General features: G+C 39.3%; 2 protein-coding genes across 3 annotated transcripts; one reads left to right on the forward strand and one right to left on the reverse strand.

Moving 5' to 3' along the window:
• Positions 1 to 2,838: 2,838 nt before the first annotated feature.
• On the reverse strand, positions 2,839 to 11,895 carry LOC138206078 (ubiquitin-conjugating enzyme E2 H-like). 2 transcript variants are annotated; one of them, XM_069162562.1, is made up of 8 exons: positions 11,668 to 11,895; positions 11,500 to 11,585; positions 8,100 to 8,176; positions 7,806 to 7,880; positions 7,653 to 7,692; positions 7,374 to 7,426; positions 5,835 to 5,963; positions 2,839 to 5,339 (listed from the first exon to the last, which is right to left on the reverse strand). In XM_069162562.1, exons 2-8 carry the CDS (start codon positions 11,550 to 11,552, stop codon positions 5,215 to 5,217), a joined length of 552 nt encoding a protein of 183 aa, XP_069018663.1. In that variant the 5' UTR covers positions 11,553 to 11,585; positions 11,668 to 11,895; the 3' UTR covers positions 2,839 to 5,214. The 2 variants fall into 2 exon arrangements, with proteins under 2 accessions (XP_069018663.1, XP_069018662.1); XM_069162561.1 differs by having other exon boundaries at positions 11,663 to 11,895.
• Positions 11,896 to 16,605: 4,710 nt separating this feature from the next.
• On the forward strand, positions 16,606 to 25,001 carry LOC138205929 (kelch domain-containing protein 10-like). Its single transcript, XM_069162298.1, has 10 exons — positions 16,606 to 16,843; positions 18,185 to 18,277; positions 18,970 to 19,191; positions 21,225 to 21,379; positions 21,490 to 21,638; positions 21,756 to 21,840; positions 21,930 to 21,996; positions 22,080 to 22,127; positions 22,205 to 22,344; positions 22,457 to 25,001. Exons 1-10 carry the CDS (start codon positions 16,759 to 16,761, stop codon positions 22,664 to 22,666), a joined length of 1,254 nt encoding a protein of 417 aa, XP_069018399.1. The 5' UTR covers positions 16,606 to 16,758; the 3' UTR covers positions 22,667 to 25,001.
• Positions 25,002 to 25,259: the final 258 nt, after the last annotated feature.

Consider the following 25,259-nt stretch of genomic DNA (forward strand, 5'->3'; position numbering starts at 1 on the left):
TCTTACTACAGAGTGATAATTGTCTGTGATGACATTTTCCAGATAATAATATATAATCAGGCCCTTTAATTAATATAATTCATGGAGGCAGTGAAGGTTCAATCAACCGCATGTCATAGTCACCAGTTTTCAGATCTTTACATCTTGAATTCTGCAGTAACCTGATGCTCTTTACAGAAAGATAAAACATAAACTCATCATTTTCAAAGATAAAGTTTTATATTCACACCAGCGACTGGAGATCACAACCATTTCTTAATTTACAGCCATTTTAATAATAAGTAGCCCTGTTATTCCCTCTGTATTAATCTAGTTAGACTGGATTTTGCCACGTGTTTTCAGAAGCATTATTGGGCTTCTTACCTTGTAAAGATGATCCAATGTCCTCAATGGGCACAACCACTCTCAATTTAGAGAGAGATAAAAGCGTCTTCACTGACCTAAACCTTCTAAAGCATCCAGCAGTAGAATATCGTCACAAACAGTCTTTAAATACATTAAAGTCAGCTCGCCTTCATGTTGTAAAGGAGAGATTACTTTTTATGTAGCAGTCCGCTGGTCCACACTTTAGTTTACTCTCCATATCTCCATGTCTCCGTCTCTTGTGGCTCCCTGCTTGTTTGGGCTGTAGAGCAGGGGATTTTCTAGTGGACAGGTAATTAGTTGGTAAGCATCTTAACCCACTGGCAGTATAGTAATCCACGCCGCCCTCCTCCCTCTCCTTCTGCCGCTTCCATACACAGGCCTATAGTACATTTCGTCCTGCGCTTTTTACGCACTGAACGCGCACTGCAGTGGCGATGATGAGGGACACGAGATTGGTCATTTAATATTGTCCATCAAATTAGTTAGTTAGCTTGGCATACTCCAAACACAAATTGTTGATGTGGCTATTTAAAAATAAATCATCGGGGCACACGAGCAATAAAAGCTGGCGAAGGCTACTTCATGTCATAAAGATAATGTAAGACGAAAACACAAGTTCTAAGTCTTAGTTTTAATTTACTATGCTCAATTTCAAGTCAAATTTTACTAATCATTTGCTACTCACTATATAATAAAACTATGGGACTTACCAGCATCCACCGGGTGTGGCACCCTGCTGCAGCCAAGCCTGAAGCTCATCTGCTCTCTCATCCCTCCAAGGGTCTGAAAGTTTCTCCGAGCGCAGGCCTCCTCTGCTCCTTGTTATATACCAGCACCCAAAGGTTTCTACGGGCTCATTTACCTGCTGTCGGTGATTATTAGACAGATTGCAGGTGGAAAAAGTGCCATCATCCTTTCAGCTGATGTGAAACCATCGGAGTCGGATGGGACAGGTTTGGGTTACGGCTCTTTCAAAGTTGAAGCTGAAATCCACCCGCGCACCCTTTGTCCTCTCCATACATTATGAAGGAGGCGCAGCCGGCCGGCAGCGTCTCATCGCCCTCCGCACCCCTCTGCTGCTCCTGCTGCTGCTCGAATTACTCTGAAATAACTTTACTCTTATTTTTGAATAAATATATCACTGTTTTATTACTCAGGAAACACACCCAGTTACACCAAAATATATTTATAATTAAGGGTGGATTAAAACACGGATGTTTTGTGTTAAAACAATTATTTTAATCTTATTTTTCATATTTAACCTGAGCCTGAAAAAAGATATCAAACATCGGATAATTTAATAGAGCTGATGACCCAAAATACTGTTGCTTTTAAAGCACTTTTTAAATCTGTGAAGAGAATGGCCAAACGCCTCATCCGCGTTGTCGCCATCCAGCCAAATTAAACTGATGTTGAAACTGGAAACCTGAATATGCTCAGAAAGAGGCTGCATGGCCACACAGCAATGAATATTTAATAAGATCATTATACTTTCTGTTAGAGCATCATCTCAACACACAGAAGGACCACCTTCATCCATTAATTTAGATGATTCCTTGATGCCAACCAAAAAAAGGCCTTGATTAATAGTTCCAAATTTGTTTCGAGACAGTATTTTAGGCCTTTTAAAAAAAAGTATTAGGTTTTCATAATGAATAAACAAAAACATATCCAGAAAAAAAGAAAAAAAAAAGTAGATCAAACCTTAGTAAAGATTAAAAAAAATACTCACACTTCAGCTCATTTTCACATTTTCACAGGTGTTACCAATAACTTCAACAGTATCTCTTTTTAATTCAAGTGTGTCAGTGAGCCACATCAGTGTGAGTCAATAGCAGGACCCTGGAACTGAAGCAGCTAAATGATATTCAGCCATCATTATTTTTTATAATTTACACCTGTGATTTCCCTGCATGAACACATGAGTGGACTCATCACAGACACAAAAAACGTTTTTCTCAGTATTTAAGAAGGATATTGTTGCTGTACAAACCCTGACACCTATAAAAACAGCAATAAAACATGAAAACTGAATATATAATAATATATAATTCCCTCTAGATGTGTATGGTGAAAAACCTTTTTGTAATTAAACGCTTATAGGATTTTATTCTATTTAAGTATTTAAACATTAAACCTTAAAGGTTAACTATAATTGTCTTAGACGTTTCCAGTGTCCCGTAGGCCTACAAGACAGACAGATGGGACTGCCATCTAGTGGACAGCAGAGAGACAACCGTTATAATCATTCAGTCAGTGGGATTTTCCCTAAAATAAACACTATTTTATTCCTGCACACAACTTTAATTTCACTACATTTGACCAGTCCCAAGCCCAGGGACAATTACATTTAATAAATAATATTATTTGAATAAAACAGAAATCTCAAGAGGAACAATTCCAAAAAGACAAACCAATTTGTTTTTACCTCCACACCTGTCATAAACACAAGCACAATAATGAAGTCATTAGTATGTTTTTTGTTATTTATTTATATAGTCAAGTTACAAGGAAGCACATTTATTCATTTTTTGCCTTTTAAAAATCTGGGATACCTTGGTCTGTATCCGGGACATAGGACTCAAAAGATAAAAATGAAAGCATTAAAACAAATTATAGGCATCAAATATATGTTTCATTAATAAAAATACATATTGAATCCAGATAATGACAAACAAGGCTGGACAGTGGTTTGTTTTTTATTTTTGTTGCAAATGAAAACTGCCTGTGACATCATGTCGTCCTAACACTCAAACCGACATATATTTGGTTACCGAGGCTAATTAGAGCCATTTTAACGAGACTATTTAACATACATTTTTAATGCTGGTTTCACCAACCTATGTTCATGTTTAAATGAAGGTTAACACCTTCTTGCAAGACACCATGGAACCTGATATCATTCTTAATAAATGATTAATTCAACTTTTTATTATAATCAATTTCTCTTCAAACAAGAAATGGCCCCTTTTAATGGTGACAAGTAAGATTCTCATTGTTGTTTCCTTACAGAAATACTGATCTGCAATGCCATGAATGAATGTTACAAACATGTATCAGACTTCAAGCCTGCACCAAAACACAGGCCAGCGTACCATCATGAAATTTAACAGTAAACTGTCGCAGCTCCGGGTAACACCTCCTCCACACTATCCTTAACAGGCACATGAACCTTCTCAGGGGTAAACCAAAACAAAATCTTTTTAAAATGTCCTCTGAAGGAGAAAAAACTTGGCCCTGATGTGAAGTTTGAACTAATTTGAAAAAGCCATTTGAGAGTGTTTATATACTCAACCCTTTCATCCAGAAATCCAGCCTGAGGAAGCGTTCTTCTTTTTTGTGACACGTGAAACTTAAGCCTGTAGATCCATTAGATTTTGGTCCCACCATTTAAAGAAAAGAAAAAAAAGGAAATGTGACCTGTTGATTGGCTGAAACAAAGAGCGCTTCTGCCTGACAACGTAAATCATCTTTGATGGATACATTTACATAAGAAGGGGGTGCAGAGGAGCAGGGGTGCAACATGTCTTTGGAGGATTTGATTAAACAAAGAGTCAAAGATGTGTAACTCTCCTCATCTTTACAGGACAAGTAGTTTTTAAACTAGTGTATTATATAAGTATTAAACCATACATTATGATAGGATTCACCACCCGCAAAAAAACTAACTATCCCTACGCAAGTCAAACACCTATTATAGTTCAACACAAGCAATAGGAAAAGTTAAGAAGTTCAACAATTCAACAAGGGACCTGGATAATCCCCACCAAACCCAACCCGACTCAGAGGCGTCCTCTTCATGTCTACAGCGATACAGCTCCACAAAGCCCTACACAAACTTTACGTGTGTGTCATGCCACAATATACAAAGATACTCAGAGGATGACAAACACTTTCCTAAAACGGAGAGGAGGAGGAGGAGGAGGAAGAGTGCTGACAAAAAGATGGATCACAAACTTTCTCTTCTGATTTCTGCTGAGCATCAGGGGCCAGTACGAGGTTATTAATGAAGTACATTCATGCGCGCACACGCACACACACACACACACACACACACACACACAGAGACACGCACGCTGTGGCGTTTGTGTGACTCGTCATGGTTGATGCGCTGGTTGTTTGATGGTGTGTGAAGTGTCTGCAGGTTTGCACACAGGGCAGTCCTGTCGGAGAGGCAGTCTGAACACACGACCGCGCTGTGGCTTTCTGGTCCTCCACTCCTGGGAAGTGATGACTAAAATGGCAACTCCTCATGGTGGCAGTGTCCAAAAAAATTAAAGGGAACAGTTTAAGAATTAAAAAAAAAATATTAAAAAAATGGGGTGTTTCCTCGTTCTTTTTAAATCGAAACCGCTCAGAAATCGTGGATTTTCATCCTGCAGTCTGCGAGAGAAAGATGCCTGATGATGCAGGAAAACTACAATAAAAGGTAAGAAAAATAAAACTTGGGTTTGTTATAACAGAAGAGGTGGTGAAACGTGGCCTGTGGTACGAATGGGAAACCAGTCCAGTTTTGTGTTAATGCCTGTCCTCCTGTGTTGGTCTCGCTGCTCAATTTAGACTCTGTCACGCAGCATGAAGACCAAAGAAGTTCAAAGAAGTCGACGATGCACTCTTTTCTGATCTAAACAGGCTCTCGGGATGAAGAGGAGGGGGAAGGGCAGGTGGTAACGAATTCCTAAATAAGAGTTCATGTTTTGCAATATCATACTGCAAAAACCTCATGTAGCAATAAAAATCCTCGTGTTGCTGTAAAAAAATTGTCTTGTTTAAATATGAATATAGTACTGAGTTTCTGCTCTTTAGGAAACGACAGTCTGTTGCGAGGTGAAGGTGGCTCCGCCTTCACTACAACTCCATGTCCTGAGCCTCATCCTCCGAAAAGTCTGACATGGAGCTCTCGGAGGAGGAGTCGCCCCCTCCCTCCTCCTGCTCCTTTAGAGCCTCCTCTGTGGCATACTTCTGGATGTACTCTGGAAGAGACACACAAGTACAGAGACGGATTGAGTCCATGTGACGACCACAGCAGTTTAACCTCTTCTCACGACTTCACAGATATGGGTAAGGAGCGCTTCTGTAATTAATAGACAGTTTATACGATTCGAAAAATGCTTTTCTGATAAAACAATCACAAGTTGAGAAGCCTTCAAATGGATCACATCGGTCGGAAAGATATCTTAGGAATAAATAAGTCCAGTTTTAAGTCAGCATGGATGACAAGTCATGAAGTTTGAGCATACACGTGGTCAGGGAGGACCAGGCACGAAGCAGGTAAGCTCTGCTGTTGTTCAGCAAAGTTAATCTGCATTAAAAAAAAAAAAAACTGAACTCTCACAAACAAACATTTGATCTTGTTTTGAAGTTGCAACCCTGTGTGACATGGTGACGCTTTGTCTTTTCAAAAAGCGACAGCAGCTTCTTGAAAAGAAATTGCAGGCGTATTCTGGTGTACGTTACAGGCACGATACCTTTGATCTTGTGTTTATAATCCTCCGGCCGGTGCAGGTACATGGCAGCTGCGTCCCCGTTCAGAGGATCGATGGGGTTGGGGTAGGCGAGCAGCTGAGGGAGGAACGACTCGAAGATGTTGGTGAGGTCTGGCGGACGTGGGGAGAAACATTAGTGAGTACAGAAAACAACGAAGCTGCAGAAAACCATGTCAATGAGCTGCTCACGTTACTTTTAGTCACTCATTCATGTGTGCAGCTACAACTTCAACCACTAGAGGTCTCTCTTGTCATGAAATGTTCAAACAGGTTCAATGTACAGTTACACTGTTTTCTGATCAGGTGATATCAACCACAGCAACTTTCAAGTGATGGCAAAGAAAAAGAAATAACAGCTCTCATTTTATTGGCATTTATTCTGACGTTAACCTTCCTGTCCTGTGCAGTTTTTAGAAGTTTAGTTGTTTGTAGATGTTTAATTCATCTGATGGGTTATTCTGCAGCATTAAAACAAGCCCAAACATATTGCCGCAGTCATTAAAAAAAATTTGGAAACCATCCTCTCTTTCTATAAACTTCTATTTTGTGCATAACTAATGTAAGAAAAATATAACCCAATTAACATCTAAGACACTTGAGGGTCAACATCACAAACCTCATCTTTCTGTTCTGCTATTATTAAAAGAATATTAATAAGATCAGGGAAACATCTTATGTATTCCTGAGCAGCCAAAGAATCAATTTCAACGCCTTTAGCACCTTCTGGAACTTGAACACCAATCTTGGGACATTTTTTGTGTCTGAAAAGTCTGTCAAACTAAAACAACATTCACATACATAATTAAAACTTCTGCGGGATAAACACCAATTACAAATACATGCTGAGAATCACTATACTCAATATTATAGCGCTATGAAGGTTTCAATGACATGTTAACAAAATCATAATGCTTCAGTCGGGTTACTGACCGTATTGTAGGGTTTGTTCAAATGTTGAGTCTGTTAGTTATCACAGTTCAAGTTGATCATCAGTGCAGCCCTCTCAAAAATGCACACATACTAATAATCAGGGTGTTTTCAAACATACAACATGTGTCTAGAAGACAATCAAAGCTGTGCAACAAAAAGCAAGCTGAGGAACAAACACCTCAGCTGTCTTCCTCTACTGTGACAGAATCTCAGATCAAATCTAAAGAGCTCATGTACATCCTGGTGCACGGAGATGCACAGGTAAACTTAAATCTGGACACGACTGACAGAAAGTTGGATTTAATTCTGCATCTATTGAAACAGTCGCTTGTACAATCCCCTCCAGGTGAGTGTGTTCACCACATTCTGTTTAAAGACCTCATCAGATCTACTCACCTGCCAGTGCTCAATGAATGACCTCAATACAAGCAGCAGTTATCACTGAAGTGTAAGCCGATTAAGGCGAGACGCTCTGCCTGAAGCTGCACTGTAGCGATACAGCGTAAGCTGCTCGCTTTGTGTGTTTTTTATTGGCTATCACTGCCAGTGAGTTTATCAGAGTGACCGGTGAGCGCCGCGGCTGTGACTTACCGTAGAGAGCTGTCCATGTCTGGTTAATGACATCTAAACACACAGTTCCTGACCTGAAACACAAGACAACACTGTGAGCGAATGGTGCAAAAAAGGAGCCAAAGTTTGAAGTAAAAAGCTTTACATATAAAAAACAATAAGCATTTTTATGTGTGTTGAAGCTGTCAGGTTGTCGCCACAGAATCAATTCAGTCTTAACTGTGATGAGTGGTTTAAACAGGAAATATAAAAAGGTGTCGCATACAAACAACCACTGATATCTAAAACTGCTCTACTTACGCTTCATCGATGTTGGGATGAAAGATTTTATTCATGAATCCTGGGGGGAAAAAAGTTTTAGGTTTTAACAGCATTGCTTGACGGGGCAAATTTGTAGTGTAAAAAAAAAAAAAAAAAAGGTTTTCAAGGCTTCAGATTTAAAATGTTTCGTACCTATTGATGGAGATTTGAACGGGTATTTATCTGGGAGGTCCACCCGGACCTTCCACACACCTCCTTCATATGGCGCTGAAATGAAAACAATTAATACATTTATAAATAATGAATACAAAATAATAACCTACCCTCAAACCAAAAACACCCCTAAACTAAACCATTTCCAGATGTAATTGTCCAGGATGTTAAATTATAGTTTCTGATTATATTTATTTACAGTGCACTGGTGAAAAGCTGGTAAACACTGGGGAGAATCAATGTTAAAATCAGTAAACTTCAGGAGGCTCTTACTTCCAGGCGGTCCGTGGAATTTGACCACAAACTCGTTGAGTCCACTCAGGATAGTGACCTCATGCTTGCTCTCGATGCTGACGTCTGGTTAAGGAAAGGGAATACTCGAAACAACAACTGAGGCAAAGAACCTCAAAATCATCAAATATGTTTTCAACAATTTAAAAATAGTTCAGCAAACGGCCTCTTTCCTTTTTTGTGAACTCGTCTGAACAAACATGTCAAACGTGGGATCAATAACATCAGCCGTGAGATCAATGATGCAGACAAACTCAAACAACAAATAAACAGAGCTCCTTCACAACAAAACCTAACTGGACAGGATAGTCTAACAACATATCTAACCTAAAGACAAAAACTGTTAAAACTGCAGTGACTCACATCTGTTCCACATTTCTCAATATACAAAAAGACATAAACATGAGCTGTTTCAATCAAACAGAATCTGTCGACTGCTCTGGTTGGTTAATAATCACTGCATGTGCTTGATAGCATGAGACATGAGACGAAGTCGGCTGTCTGACAGCAGCAAAGAAAAGTGAAGTACTCTGTGTGACTCTGACACAGTGACAGATGTGAAAAAAATCAAATACAAAAAAACAAAAAAAAGCGACTGTTGCACCCGGTTTCATCATCCTGTTATAAATCCTTCTGTCATCTCTATTCCAACCATCTAAACCAAGATAACGCACACATGTTAATTTCGTTAGAACTGCTAGAGCACAAATAACGCTTTATTACATAAGAGTCAGGAGGCAAAATCACTGTGAACAGCCACCAGAAGAGGAGACGGCTTAAAAAGCTCAGTCACTCAATAGAAAAAGGTTTGCAAACCATTGACCAAGAAGACAGTCTAAAAGTGATCCGAGGCAATGGGTCCTATAAATAAAACCTGTTATGGATGTACAAAAGTGCAGCAAAACTGTGCATCTATTTCTTGTGCTTTACCCCAAGGGTTCTCCAAAGAAACCCAGGCACAGCCTCTCTAAGAGTAACATAGCTACACAAGGGACAACCTTTATTTTGATAAAAGCTCACAGTGCACACTGATTTATCAGCACCGTTCTCGGGTACAGCGATAAGAGGTGTTTTGCCTATTTTTGTCATGACATTGAGTATATTTGTTCTATCTCCATTTGTACAAGAAACAAAACAACCTACCATAGATGTGGAAAATACTTAGTCTGAAATATCTGGGAGCAGGCCAGGATTAACTGTGATCTCTCACAGGGGGTTCAGTCGCACATATTGGATTTAAAGACGCGACATGAAACTTTGTTTGGTATCTTGAGTTACACACTGGTGCCAAGAGGGGGTTTAGAAACTGGCGAAACAGGATTCACAACAGCGGGAGCGAATGGATCCAAACATATTTTTCTGTAGTGCTCCTATTTCTAATCCTTATTTTACAGTGTAGCCTCTTAGAGTGTATTTTCCCTTGCATATTTTTTTATAGATAGATGTGAATAGGTGTTAAATTATGAAAATTAAACAAGTGAATCAAGGATTTAACACTAATTAAATCTAATCCGATCCCCCAAAGTACATGTTTGTGTACTGTAATCAAACTGATGGTGTCAAAATCTGAAAAGGTTTTTATGTAAAAGTCCAACTTTATAACAACTTTAAAAACACTTATTGCATATTAGCCATATTTGGTAATCACAAATAGCTTCTTTTTTTTTTTTTTACTTTTAACTATCTCTGTAGGGCTCTAACTAATAAAAGCATTTAGTCTATAAAATGGCGAAAAATCTAAATTTCCCACAACGCAGAATTGCTTCTTAATTTTTTGTTTGTTCGGTCTAACCAAGAGTTAAAAACCCTAAATATTTGGTTTACAGTAAAAACGGAAATACTCCCAGCTCGGAAACTAGAACAGAAAAATGATTTAGCTTCGTCCATTATTTGAACGATTATTATTAGTCGTGAATTGTGGCGGCTCTACTTTCTAGTCTGTTGGAGGGGGGGGGGAGGGGGGGCGAAAACAACTTGTTCCCCCACTCAGCGCCAGCGTGTGGAGCCCTGTCCCCCCCCCCCCCCTCCTCCACCTTGTCGCGGACGGAGACTCCCAGCCCTGCGTGTACCCCTACAGCACGCTTGTTGTTCCTCGATCAGCTGTGTGTGAAGCCCCGCCCTCTACCATGTTCCGGATGGTAACAGGCTGACCAATCACAGAGCAGCATCTAGCTGCAGGACAAAAACAAAACAATTCAGCTCACGCTGTCAGAAAACCTTTCATGCAAAAAAAAAAAACTTTAACTGGTAGCTGCAAATTAAGATGAATAACAGAAAACATGCATATACAAAAACGACACTACATGTAGCTGTTAACAAATTAACATATCACCTTAAAGAGATGCGTGTTATTGAGAATAATAATTATTTTTTAAAAAAAAGGACCATAACATACCCGTTTGCTTCTTCCTTAACAGCATCCTAAAAGTAACATAAAATTATATTTCCGCTTCATTTTTTTTTTTTTTTTTACTGTAAAATGTGTGCTGAACACAAAAAAACGTGACTTATTCACGATGAAAACCATTAATAATGTGTTTATGTTGAACGCAAGACTGTTTGTAGTCGGTCGACAATAATAACAATAACAATAATAATAATAAAAACATAATCATACGTCGGTTTAAGTCTAGTTTCTCTGTTTTTCTAACATAAATGAATGCAGGTTGTAATTTTTTTGGTCAAAGATCGTCTCGACATCGACCTTAATTGTTCTCACGGTGCATGCTGCACGGCTAGCTCACCTTTGGCGTTAACGTGACCGTACCGCGAATAAATAAACACGCCTTTCTAAATGAACGAACCTAAAACATAAAAGATTAATCTCCGGTAGTTTACATCGTGTTGTCAGTTCAACGAGACCACATATTACCGGCTAACGAGCTAACTTAACGCTTTTTTTTTTCTTCTTCTTCTTTTTTTTTTTTTTTTTTTTTTTTAAAAAGCTAAAGGCTAACCAAAGCTAGCACCAGTTAACAAGCCAACGTTATTTATGGCGACAGGGTTTTTTTTTTGTTTCTTTTCTCCCCACCAACACGTTGCTTTAATTCACCATTAATATAAAACAAGCCGCGAGCATCGTTAACGTAACGTTTCTAATCCTTTTACAACGAGAGACTTCAGACAAACGACGTTAAAACAAATGGCTTGTTCGCCATTTAGCTCAACGAGCTAACGACCAACGTTTAGAAACCAGGAGCTGCCAGTTAGCATCGAAGTGTTGCACACTTTTAACAAAAACCTCGCAAGAGCTGGGTTTTAATATCCATTAATACACGTTAATATACGTTAATATACATCACCGCAGCTGCCAACAGGCGGCTGACAATTAACAAAAAAACCACGATGATATTTTGGGCTCGTTGAAGTTGTTTCAGGATACAGTTTCACCACGTCGGTGTCCATTCGTCTCTTGCCCGGACTTGGAGACGACATCTTTCTGTGTGTGTTCACCTTTCAGAAAGTGATCTAAAAAAAAATAAATATATATATATATATATATACTGCGGCTACCAAAAAAAAAAAAAAAAAAAAAAAAAAGCTACCTCACAAATCGTTCAGCTTGAAAATACCGACGAGCCTCCCCCCGGACTGGATCAACAGCCTGCCCGCAATGTCCATAAACAATCTTCCAGCTGCAACATCGCCCACTTTTCTTTTCTTTTCTTTTTTCTTTTTTTTTGTTGTTGTTCTCTCGGTGGCTCCGGACTGAAAGTGCTTTCCTGAAGCTAGTTGGTGCCCCCGTCCTGAAGACTCTCTTCGCCGGTGACATCAACCCCGAGCGACCGAAGCGAGAGGAGGGGCTCCGGGCATAGAGATACACCTCCAAGAACTCAAATACACCGCGTTTGCAGGTTTTGTATCAAACCAAATAAAAACTGCTGCTGTCGTTTCTGCAAAAGACGGAAAACGACATGTACTTAGGAAATGTAACTCTGTTTTTTTTTGTTGTTGTTTTTTTTGTGTGAGTTTGCTCTAAAAGAGCGCAGAGACAAAGTGTGTGCTTGTCTATTATATTTAGATCTATGCTCAAATTGACCTACTCAGAGGCTGAAATAAGCTTATCAGGCCAAAGTTGTGTTTCTTCAAATGAATGATGAATCATGCATATGAATAGTCATTGGGTAATTTTAGCCGCTTATCTCACAGATTAGTTTAACAAATATGTATTTATTTATGAGGAAATATCATGTCCAGTACAAGTGTGCAAAATAAAACATGCCAAATTATAAATATAAATCCAAATAAATCCTGCTGTTTTAGAGAGGCTTTGATTGACTTTATGGTCAAACTATATTACATTATTGATATTTTCACTTAAATGCATTCCCAGAAGAAACACTATCAAAGTGCACCAGAGGGAAACAACAACCATTTACAAATAAAAAACAGAAACAGAGGAACCCCATTCCACCCAGCCCTGTATAGGCCCACCCACCATAATGATCATTTTTACCACACGTTAAAACTTATGATTGCTAAGTAATATGATATTCATGAAAGTATTACAATGAAGTGGAATTTATCCAAATTAAAAATGGAGTGAAGCCAAATATCAGCCATATAACAATAAACTCTGAAGCTGAAGGTGCGTTAGTATTGTTGTTCTTTTCCTTTTCATTGTTTCTCCCCTTTCCGTAAATGTTTTAACCAAAGAGAGAGAGTGTCATAAGCTGTACCAATTGTAATAGCCTACACCTTTCTAGTATATTTGTGTTTCTGGACTGCAAAAATATCAGACTTGACTGGACATAATTCTCCTTTTTAATGAAATGTTTTTTAATCTGTAAAGTCTACACCGAATGTGTATTGAAAGCATTATTGGTCACTGTAAATGTTTCTCTTATAAAAATGGGCTGCAATGAAATCATTTTCCAACATCTTTCACTGTAGGTGATTGGATTAGAAAATCCACAGGCCTCCCTTGGGAAGAAATTACTTCCAAAGGTTTTCTGAATACAATGTGAGATCTGGTTTAATCAAATCAAGTGGTTATATCCCAAAGCTTTTTTAGTGCTTTTTACCACAAATAGTGTTTGCTTGCTGAGTTGCAGCAGGGGAATTTGACAGTAAAAAGACCATAACTTTGGAAGACACCCAGTTAATTTGAGCTACTCATTGGTAAGCCAATGGTAAGTATTACCTTCAGTTGAACTTTAGAACAGATTTTTACGCAGAATTACGAGTGTGGTTTTATCTCCCATCACTGACATTGCTGTATGGGGTCTTTTAACAGCCAGTATCACAGGAGGAAACTGTCCTTTTAAATAAAATAAAGACTTTCACTTTACTTAGATATAAGTACACACTGCTATTAAGTAGAATAAACACCAAATGGTTTGAGGAAAGATTTGCAATAGAAGCAGTGCAAAGAAACAAAGATCCTGTTTCCATGTCTGCAGCACATACCTGCAGGGGGTAACACGTTTAACATGCATGAACAAGTAACTTTTGCTGAATTCAGTTTTGGAGTCACATGAAATCTCATGACCTGTGATGATTCTTGAGTGGTCACCAGATGACCTCTTCATGGCACGAGACAAGTAAAATGTGTTGCTCATGTCTATGTTTTCACATCTCAAAACTCTGATACTGTACCAATGAGGAGAAAATGGATGTGGCGTAAACAAAATGTAGGTTTGACCACACATGTAACTGGCAAAGGTAAAAACATGATTTAATTTAATTTTACTTCACTGAGTCATCATTAGCCTGTGATTACTTCATTATATGGTGCACCCAAACTGCTTTTTTTCTGTTTTACTGGAGTGCTTACTCATTATAAATCCAGGTGTGTACCTGTGTGTGTGTGTGTGTGTGTGTGTGTGTGTGTGTGTGTGTGTGTGTGTGTGTGTGTGTGTTTGTGTATGTAAATTCAGAGCAAGCTGTAAAATGGTGTCTGCACCACATCACTGACTCCTTCCCAAACCTGCTGAGTCATGACGACAGTTTTAGGTTTTAGTTAACACACCACACACTCCAACCATGTGCATTTAGAGACACAGAGAATATGTTCCATTATATTGCAGTATCTGTTGTTTTCTAGCTCATAGTTTACCTTTTAACTGCTGCACTTTGATGCGATCCTAGCTTTTTCATTGACATTTATCTGGGACAAAGCCCTAAACAATGTTGTTATCAAGTTTGGATTTGTGCAGAACACAGTTTTAACATTTCATATAATTTTTTTGGAGTGATTTTGGCTAAAGGTAGGCTCAAAAGGCTTATTTTGTAGTAATATTCTGTGCTAGGTGCAAAAGTGCTGAGATGTAACTAGAAATATTGCAGATTGCCATGACAGCCAAAAGAAAGATAAAATATGTCTGGATGTATTCAAAGTTTATTTAAGCTTCCTATACACATAAATACATGAGATGACCTCATGCTGAATCATATCTCTGGCATAAAACCAAGCTTGTTAAACTTTATCTGTGAAATTATGTGAAATTTCTTGGTTAATACAAAAAAGAGGACTTTGTTTAGCACGAATAACTGAGGTCAGAACATGCTTTGACAACATCATCTACAGGAAAATCTTTTGGTTATCTACTTCCATCTTTCATGCATGAACAAACAAATGGCATGAAAAAAACAGCATCTCCCAGTCATGATAATCTCTTTGCAAGCCATTTGTGGAACATCATTCCCTCAACACTGAGTAGATCACTGGATGAAACAAAAAGTTAACAGCTCGTCTGTTTGATCTCATCAACTGAGTTGCAGCTCATTGTTCAGGAATTTCTCACTATTAGTGACATTTGAATGGCTGGCTTCATGTCCTACCAGCTGTCAGTCTGTTTAGGAATCATTTGGAGAGGCAGTGTTGACCAACCGTGGCAGAGATTCTTCCTACTGACAGTTGATCTGTGTAAACCTCGGATTAACATGTTAGCCACCTGGTGAGGTTAAGTTCCAGTGCACAGAATAATTTATGAAGAGCAGGTGGGCTCAAGAAAAAACAGGAACTTGAGTGGTTGATTGATTGGTGCATTGGTGGCTGTCTCAGCAGAAACAGGTGAGTTGTATAGTCCCAGTTTGCCATAAATGATTTTATTATAGGTTCTGAACAGACTTATGTAGTGAAGTATATTTTAGTTAGTTTTAATTGTAAACTCTTGTGTAAACAAGAGTGTATTTGATTCAGTCTTTTCATCAATACTTTTCACGACAGTCAACTCTAGGTTACAGTTAACCATAATGCATTTATGTTCACAAAGTCTATATGAACAGTAGCCACAGTAGCTTTTCATGGGATTGATCTGTTTGTAGCGTTTTGCTTCTTCAACTCCTCCCCAGATTACAACATGTCAGCAATGCAGCTGCTGAAGATCTGGGGGAAAGGTTGACTCTTGTTACGGTTCATCAAAAGGAGTCACTTGAACCACTTATTTGGCTCAAAAGTCACTTAATGTTTAGGTGGTACACTAAATCCTGTTTATTTATCTCAAGTTTGTCTCTTGTCAGGTCTTAAGTCATCATATTGGTGGAGAAAGTACTTTATAGCTTGACTTAGTAATTGTAACAAGCAGACAAATTACAGTGAGAAAAGTCCTGTGAAATTAAACTGAATGGTAAAATAATTACGCAGATATGAATGCAACAACAATGCCCTTTTGATGCCTATACCACTTCAGGGTGGTTCAATTTTTCAACATAATATTGTGTAGGGATGTTGAGTCACAGTACCTAACAGTTGTTTGTAGTAGCTTCTCTGTAGAAGAAGTAAAGCAAGGTAAAGACACAAAAACATGTGATAAGTCTGGGCGGGGCCATTGAGTCCCGCATGGACATAATGGCTAAAGACACTTTTGTTGTTGCTCACCTTCATTACAAAATGATGATTCAGTAGGTGGGTGCATATAAGCATGTATTGTTGGTTGTCTCTAGTTCTTTTCACTCATCCCTCACCCAAACCAGTTGAGGTAGGCGACCCACCTTTGAGTCGCTTTTTATCAGAGGTTTCTCCCTCTTAAAAGGGATATTTTGCTGCCCATTGTAACAAGCAGACAAATTACAGTGAGAAAAGTGATTATTGTTGAAATGTTAGTTTTCTCTATGATGTTGTAAGGTCTCGACCTTAAGATATAAAGTGCCCTGAGTTCACTTCAATTCAATTAAGCAAAAAACCTTGAACTAAAAAAACGTGTATTAAACTAGTGAGAAATTTGTGAAAACTTTCAAATCAAGATTTTAAAGATTTTGGAACCTGAATATCTTTACAAATAAGTAGTCTATCTGTAGTTTATTTTATTGACCACACTAATTTGTGTTTCAATTTTGCTGCTTCAGATTTTTTTATTGACCGTATGAAGACTAATTTCTGATGTATTGGTATGCTTAAACCTGTATTTTGATTCAACGCAAGCTACTTCCCCATCTGTGTAAAACTATAAACATGTCCATGTGGCTCTTGAATGGCCGGCGCCTCCTCCGCTGATTGGTCAGTTCAGACCAGCTGGTTGTGACGCGGCAGCAGCAGCAGCAACAACTGTCAACAACGGCGGAGGGTTTTTTTTTTTGTTGTTGTTGTTTTTTTTTGTCTTCATCTTCCTGTGAAGCTGGAGTTTGCCGTCCCATGCCACGACGTTTAGTTAGACCGAAGGTCTGGCTGTGAAACCCTCTCTGTGTGTCTCCTGTTAAGATGTCGTCAGCCGAAAACGACGGAACCTCCAGTCAGCTCAATAAGTTTGAGAAACTGTCGTGGAGGCCCTCCATCCGCGACCCAGGTTTGTAAACAAAAAAGCTCTGGCAAGAGCAAAGCGTCCTCGTACCACCGGAAAGAAAACCCAGAACTGAAGGACACGATTGTAGGTTAAGTTCGTCTTCGTTATTTGTTTATACCAGGGTGCACGTTATTTGTATCTGAGTTAGGGATGCTAACTGCGGTGCTGCAGCACACAGGCCAAAGTTAGCCGACGATGCTACGGAAGCTGTCACAAACAAATCAGTGACTGAATGAGCACCCAGTGGTCAACTACAACGCTGCGGGTTTAAAAAAAAAAAAAAAAAAAAAAAATTATTTTTTAGACAGACTAATAAGCATGTGAGAGGCCGAGAAACAGAAATAACTATTAACAATGACACAATTTGGAAAACTTGCCACACCACAACCCATTCAGTGTGTTTTATCAGTCAGCCTTCAACTCCAGAAAATGTTTGCCAAGACACAAACTATACAATTAGTCAATTATCAGCAACACAAACAGTTGTAAATGGTCTCTTCTGCTGGTTCTGGTTATAAACAGACTAAACTGATTTACTTTTCTTTCGGGGAGTTGAACTCTTACATCTATTTATTCATTCAGGATTTGTTTAAGATTCTTGGAGAACCATTGAGTGATGATTTACAACGATGACTCAAACAGCAACAAAGAAACATGCATAATTGATCAAATCATTTAAGTTACAGACAGACAGCGGATGGTTATTGACTATGTTTCTGAAGAGTCCAAGAGGTCTGACAGAAAGTAATTTTTTACAACTTCAATCCTGGCATGAGGTACCTGAAGAGCAGGTGAAGAGTGGATCCAGGTTTCAGTGCAACAGAGACATCACGTATGGTGGAAATGTTCCAGTGATTATTGTGTCTCTCAGTCATAGAGCGCCAGCGGACGTTCTCGTAGAAGACGCAGTACTGAGTATTGCAGCTGTCATCAGTAATAAATGTGAGGTCTGAGTCGTAAACTGAGCCTAATGATCTCGAGTGTAAAGTCAGCAGCATTTCTGTAAAAACCATGTCGGTTTTATTGCTTTTTATTGCTGCATGGGAAGCCATTTTTTCTTTTAATTTGTTGATATTGTGATTTAATGCGAGTTTGTCATTGAGCCAGGTAACAAAGTATTTGTAATCTGTAAACCTTTTGATTTTTTTTTTAACCCTGTAGTCAGGGTTTGAATCTTGAAAAAAACGTGAATTTTGTTTTGTTTGCGTCTGAGATTATTAAGGGAAACACACACACACACACACACACACACACACACACACGCACACACACACACTCAAGATGCATACATAATTCTGTCTCTGTGTGTTTGTGTCTTTCCTCGTGTTGTTTGGCGACCTACAGGCTCCAAGAAGCGAACACGGTGGCTCCAGGCTCGACGCATCTTTTCTCCTTCCTGCCCCCACCTGCGCATCCCCAACAGGTTCCTGAGAGAAGGTACTGAAATGTCTGACCTCACGGAAGCGGACTAATGTCCGATAAAACCAGAAGGGCACTCGGAGTGGCCAATAGTCCACTCTTCATCTATGGCATGCAACAACTATGTCGATGGTTCTGTCTGTCCCCAATAAAATTGTGCTCCATCACAACTGGTTTCCGTATCAAATTTACTGGTAACTGTGAATGTGGGCTGGGATATGGAGCCATTGTGTTTTGAGAATTGCCTATGTTTTGTCACAATTGAACTTCACTGCCATCTCCTGGATTTCAAGATGTATGGCATTTGGCACGCCAAATGTTAATCAAAGTGAAAAAATAATTTGTAGATCTGCTCGGGTGATCTGCTCCAAAGTTGAGTAGGTTCTTCCTCGTCCCATGTCACACCGTTTCACGAAGTTTCATGAAAATAAGGCTGGTAGTTTTTCCATAAACCTTCTGGCAAACAAACACACGTAACCTCCTTGTCAGATGTGTTAATGTCACCTAGAACAGGACTCTGCTGCACTTGAAGTCATACAATGTGACTGCTGTGTTGCTACTTCTTATACGCACAAACTATGAAAGTATTCAGGTCATTTTAAGAAGTCGACATTTAGTGAAGACTTGAAGACTTCTGCTCAGAGATGAGTTGTTGTTGTTGTTTTTTTTTTTTTTTCACAAAGTTGGTCTGTACTGTATTTCTCCCTCAGGACACTGTGTTCCCCCGGCCCGCAGTGGACACCGCTGTGTTGCAGACAGTTCCAACCTGTATGTGTTTGGAGGCTACAACCCAGACTTCGAGGAGGCAGGTGGGGCAGAGAATGAGGACTACCCTCTTTTCAGGGAGCTTTGGCGGTTTCATTTTGCCACAGCCACCTGGCAGCAGGTCCACACAGAGGGCTACATGCCCACAGAGCTGGCTTCCATGTCAGGTAAGGACTGATGTGTGAGCCAGGGTCGGCTTAGCTACCCTGAAAGAGAACTGAAGTCTCCCAGGAGCCATGAAATCTTGTGTTTGATGGGGGTCTCTGAAAGAAAAAAAAAAAAAAAAAATAGCCACTAACATTTCTAATGCTTCAGAGAATGATAAAGGAAACTGTTTTAATATTTTTTGTCATTGGTAATTAAAAATTACTTGTCAGTGCACCAATCTGCTGTCAGTAATACCTGTAACGTGAGTGATTGGGACATGTGCTGTTTGTTTTTTGTAGTTCATGGGTGGGTTTTGGTTGTGGGAAGGCTGTGGGCCAGTCGGTAGAGTGAGTTGCACACTAATCAGAAGGTTGGTGGTTTGGTACCCAGCTCCTCCTGTCCACATGCCTAAGTGTCCTTGAGCAAGACACTGAACCCTAAATAGCTCCTGATGGTCTACCATCAGTGTGTTGTAAGTTGCTTTGGATAAAAGTGTCAGCTAAATGAAATGAAGTGTAATGTTTTGTGTGTTTATGCTAATCATTGCGTGAGGGTTTAGTGTTAGAGCAACGGTTCTCGATAGTAGGCTGGAGCACACCTTCTGACAGCATTCAGTTCAGCCACCTCTCTCTCATATCAATGCCCTCCCACAGCACGTTTTCCCCTCAGTGACCGATAAATTATAAACCAATTTGTTATGAAACTAGAAAGAGGGCTACATTTCTCATCAAGTGGTGAGATTTTAGTTTTTCCTTGAAATATTTGGTGTTTGATGCAGCGACAGCTCAGTACAATTTCTCTTTAAAATTCAAATTATATTTCAAATGGCTTTATTGCCCTGACTACATGTAAATATTTAAAAAAAAAAGTCATAACCCACAATATAAATAAACATGAATTGATATTAGTTAGATTAGTAATATTAATAAAATAAATAGAAGAGAAGAAATAGAATAGATGCAGAGACCTGATTTGGATTCTGCAGGTCTGATTCTGTCATATTGTGACAGATGGAGGCAAACTGTCCTGCGAGAACACAACTCTCTTTCATTTCTCCTTGTACAGTTTGTAATTTATTTCTACCTGTGTAGTTGTGAAACTGCTTATGTTTATTTGTGAATTTTGGAAAGAACGCAAAAGGCCTTCTTTGTAAACTGTCTGACACGATGAAAATAACCAGTGCGATTACTTGCACCATTAACCAGACTCTGTGAACTCTGCAGTAACCTGATTTCATCAGACTTAAGGCCACATACACACTGTCTTGGTTTGTTTTGATGAGTGACACTACAGTTTTGGAAAAAAAAAAACCTTCATGAAAAATTGACTTTTATTTAATGTTTGGAAATATGTTTGTCAGCCTTTCTCCTCTTTTATTGACTCTTTTCTACCTTTAACACTGTGTGTTATTGCCATCAGCTGTGGATATACATTAGTAGCCTTAACAGACATCAGGAATGTGTATCACATTACATCATACTCCTGCTAGTGGCACGCATTCATCTCCTGCACGTGCTGACAGAATCTGACCTACAAGGAACACAGGAACGTGCTCATCAAAATATTACCGCTTGTGTTCAAAACTTCACTTAAAGTAATAAACTTGAAGATTTTCATTTCAATAAATGTCTGTTTAATCACGAGCTATCAATGAATGAGGTTCGCATTTGCTCTATTATGAACTGAAAAAGCTGGATGTCTGTGAAAAATCACAGGCGACGCACACTTAGGGACACATTTACCATCAGTCATCAGTGGTTGTCCCTCTTCAGCTGCTGACTGTATGACTTCCCCCAGGTGACACTGTTTGGATCTCTGGGGAGTGAAGTTCATAAAACACAACTGCAATTATTTTCTTTTGTTCTCGGTGCCACTAAAGAGAGTGAAGCAGAGCTCTATGAGATTATAAATATAAATACAAGTTTTTCCATCGCCTGTAAGTCAAAGTTGGCACAGATTGTTACAGACTTTTCCAGCTGCTCTATGTAAGGCCTACACGACAGGATGTTAACCTCTTATGCAGTTTAACAATGTTGACGTCTCTCTCTCTCAGCTGTCTTGGATGGAAACAACCTGCTTGTGTTTGGTGGCACCGGGATTCCATTTGGTGAAAACAATGGCAATGATGTCCATGTTTGCAATGTTCAGTACAAACGATGGAACCTGCTTAACTGCAGAGGGAAGAAACCCAACAAGATCTACGGGCAGGTAACCGTGCTCGTGTCTGAAGGGTTGTTCGGTGCTGTCGTTTCTCTGTTCGTACGTTATGTAGCTGCGGTTTCCGCCCACAAACATGTGTCCACGTTCTCCTTTTTCAGGCGATGGTCATCATCAATGGCTACCTCTACGTGTTTGGAGGGACGACAGGCTACCTTTACAGCACCGACCTGCACAGGCTGGACCTGACCACCAGAGAGTGGACCCACCTCAAATCCAACAACGCATCCTTAGATCTACCTGAGGAGCGGTCAGTCTGCACAGATCATTTTAGTCATAAGTACATTAACAGTTGCTTGTTATGTTTAAGTTTTAGTAAATTCCCAGAGTATTGCTGCCGATTGAACATACATTCTTGATTTTACAGGTACAGACATGAGCTAGCTCATGACGAACAGAGAATATACATTTTAGGGGGTGGGACTTCCTGGACATCCTATCCTCTGGACAAGGTGAGAGGAACTGTGACATAGACTAAATGTTACATATAAACAGTGTTACGTCTGCATTTGATCAATTTGATACCATTTGTCTTGATCAGATTTACGCATATAACGTGGAGACAAACTACTGGGAGGAAATAATCACAAAACCCCAAGAAAAAATAGGTTTGTGATTAATGTTCAGATTTTTTTTTTGATGAATAAACGATTTTTATAAACACATCGAATTAAATTTATCATCCTCACAGGATATCCTGCTGCCCGCCGATGTCACAGTTGTGTGCAGGTCAAAGATGGTAAGGAGTGTGTCACGCAGTATTGACAGGACACGTTTGGTTTTGTGTTTCATGCATCGCTCTGTTTTTACATGCAGAGGTGTTTATATGTGGGGGTTATAATGGAGAGCTGATCCTGTCTGACCTGTGGAAGATCGACCTGCGGACTTTTCAGTGGACCAAGCTCCCTGCCCTCATGCCAGAACCAGCCTACTTTCACTGTGCTGCAGTCACTCCGGTCAGTAGAATATCTTTAATGCACCTCTACATCTAACACAGAGTGAACAAAACGGAAATCCTCATGAAGGTAGACAGCAGTTTCATTTTCTATAACTGCTCTTCTCCCTCAGGCTGGCTGCATGTATGTCCACGGCGGGGTGGTCAACATGTCTGGGAACCGAAGGACTGCCTCTTTGTACAAAGTGTGGCTGGTGATGCCCAGCCTGCTGGAACTGACCTGGGAGAAACTGCTGAAAACTTTCCCTCACTTATCCCAGCTGTCCACCCTTCAGCTGCTCAGCCTGGGACTGACGCCCTCGTTAATTCAGCGGCTCAAATAGAAGGAGCATAACGGCCGAATGAAGCGGTATGAGATGGAAAACCACTGACTCTAAAGTTGCTGACAAGTAGGTCTTGAAAGGACAAAGAAAACCTGATGATGTCAGATAGATACGAAAATACTTTGAATGCCTTTTTACTTCAGTCTTATGTAAATGTGTGTCAATGTGTCAGATTTGCACGCATCCGTCAGAGGCCATGCATCGGTGTAGACGACACACTCTCTGTATGCTGACTTCCACTTCTATGTACTCCGTAGTGCACGCCGTTTCTTTTTCATTTGTTTGTCACAGAAACTTGCAAAGCTTTCGAGGGGATAGTTTAACGCTCCGAAGACCAAGAAATGAATGTTGCTCCTGCGAGTGTAATTTTAGCTTCGAGGCTGAGATATGCTTGTTTCACTGTCGCTGAAGTGACGACGTGCTGCAAACTGTCGCCGTCTTTGACATGTTTTCAGTCAACTGCTGCTACGCCCACTGTGACGGGTTAGGTCAAACATTTCTGTAGTTTCAGACAAGAGAAATTTGTCTCCAATAGACCCTGAAACTTGCATTTAATTAGCCGTAGAGATTCTCAAAAACAAACACGTCAACAGTCTAAATAGGTCAACTACTTATGTATAAGCCTTGAGGACGTTCTGATTGCATGCTGATATTGAGCCTTTGATTATAACTCGTAATTGAAAATTGTTCCCCTAACTGGTCACACTAGGCCCTTTTGATCAGAGGAAAGCCCAGGAGCCCCTAAATCACGCGTGAGATGGCATCACTGTGAATTTTGTGCCTCTTTGGTTATTCTTCCTCTTTTTGGAAAACTGAATCATACTAAGTTACATAGGAATTTATACATGTTTAGCGCCACAGTGATTCTCAAGCATTTTTCTTTTCTCCATCTGGTGCCTTCTGAATTTCCAAAATGTCACCTACATTAATTTTATATTTTTGCAAGTCAGTCTTTTTAATATATTGTTTTCCTTACTCTCGCCACTGCGTTCATGTAGCCGTTTTCTAATATGACTTACTCGGTGCTCTCTACATGAGCCTTTGGTTGCTGATCTCTTGTGCTCATAATTAATCAGGAGACATCTCTTGCAGATTTTTCATTAACTTAAACCCACAGAGACATTTTTACCTATTTATTTTTTATCAGTGCTGCTGTTTTGTTTTATTACAAATCTTTGAATTGTACCTGAACATGTTGCATTGTTTCCCCCCCCCCACTTGATTTCATTGTCACTGTCAGTTCCCAAGTTATGCCCAGACTCCATTTGAACCTTTTATAGTTTAACATAGGTTCTATTATTATTACTTTTTGTATAAATTTTGTTTGCTTTGGTAGTTGACAAGGAACTTAAAAAAAAAACAAAAAAAAACTAAGTGTGTAAGCTGGAGTATTCAGGATATGAAACTCTGTGATCATTCTGAAAACTTCTGCAGACACTCGCCATCATTAAAATATCATCAGGCCCAGAGATTGTTGTGAAACCAAATGCAAGTATGCCAGCAGTTCTCTTGCAGTTACTGTATATTTTAAATGCTGTAACAATACTGTCGGTTGCCTCTATCAAGACACACGTCTTTGTTTTCATCCGTTAGACACGCCTCACATTGAGCATTTTATTTCTCGTATTAACTCTTAAGTGTGTTAATACAATATTAACTAAACTCACCTGGTAGTTGTTAGACTACTGGAAAAATACAAAACTCCCGTGTGATACTCCCCAAATTTTTTAAACACAAACAAAACAGAAACTAAACTTTATCTCACCAAAATGTTTAATACAATCCCGGACGAGCCCACAATTGTCACAATTTGTCTGAAGGCTGGACAAAGGAGGGAAGACCACACGATTTTGAACTAAAAATTGATCTATTTTGAGGAATGAAAAAGGAAATTAACGTGTGGACAAGTGCGTAAAACAAAACCAAACAAGGTCGAAGCTAGAGGAAAGACAGAAACTGGCTGACTACTACCACCTTTATAGACAGACTGAGCAGTGTCCATGATGGCCCATCTCCACAGCCCTTTTCTACGCTTGACACCCTAAATCTGCTACTTGTGACATGTCATGGCCTTATTTATATCTTATTTTGGAGCAGTCTGATTCACTGCGTGCTCGATCTTGGTAAACGTACCGCTTTGTTTGAGAGTGACATGTTTATTTGCATCATTTTTGATGTCAATGAAAGTTAAATGTTTTGCATGTCAGTATGGTGTGCATGTCACTTTACATAAACTCTAAGGAGAAAAAAATTAATGTCTTCCTAAAGGCAACTATCGCTGCAATGTTTCATAATTCCTGTCTGTACAAACAATAAAAAACAGGCAGCTGGTTTTTCAAAACATTTTATTTGACATGTTTTTTCTCAGCACAGCCAGCCATGCCTTGTTTCTCAATGTAGGGTGCAACCATTTTACTAAAAAATTTCACTTATCACAGACATGTACTATTTTGGAGTTTAAGTATACAAACTATACCTTAAAATACTATTAGTGCAGATACTCTGGATCATAATGTCCATTTGTATGATAAAAATACAGTTCTTCTTTCCTTCAGTTTACAAAGATGATAAGTTATGAGTCTAATGACACATT

Source organism: Embiotoca jacksoni, unplaced genomic scaffold (genome assembly GCF_022577435.1).
Source record: "Embiotoca jacksoni isolate LCO1_2020_lvr unplaced genomic scaffold, fEmbJac1.0.p SCAF_3, whole genome shotgun sequence".
NCBI classification, from domain to species: Eukaryota; Metazoa; Chordata; class Actinopteri; family Embiotocidae; genus Embiotoca; species Embiotoca jacksoni.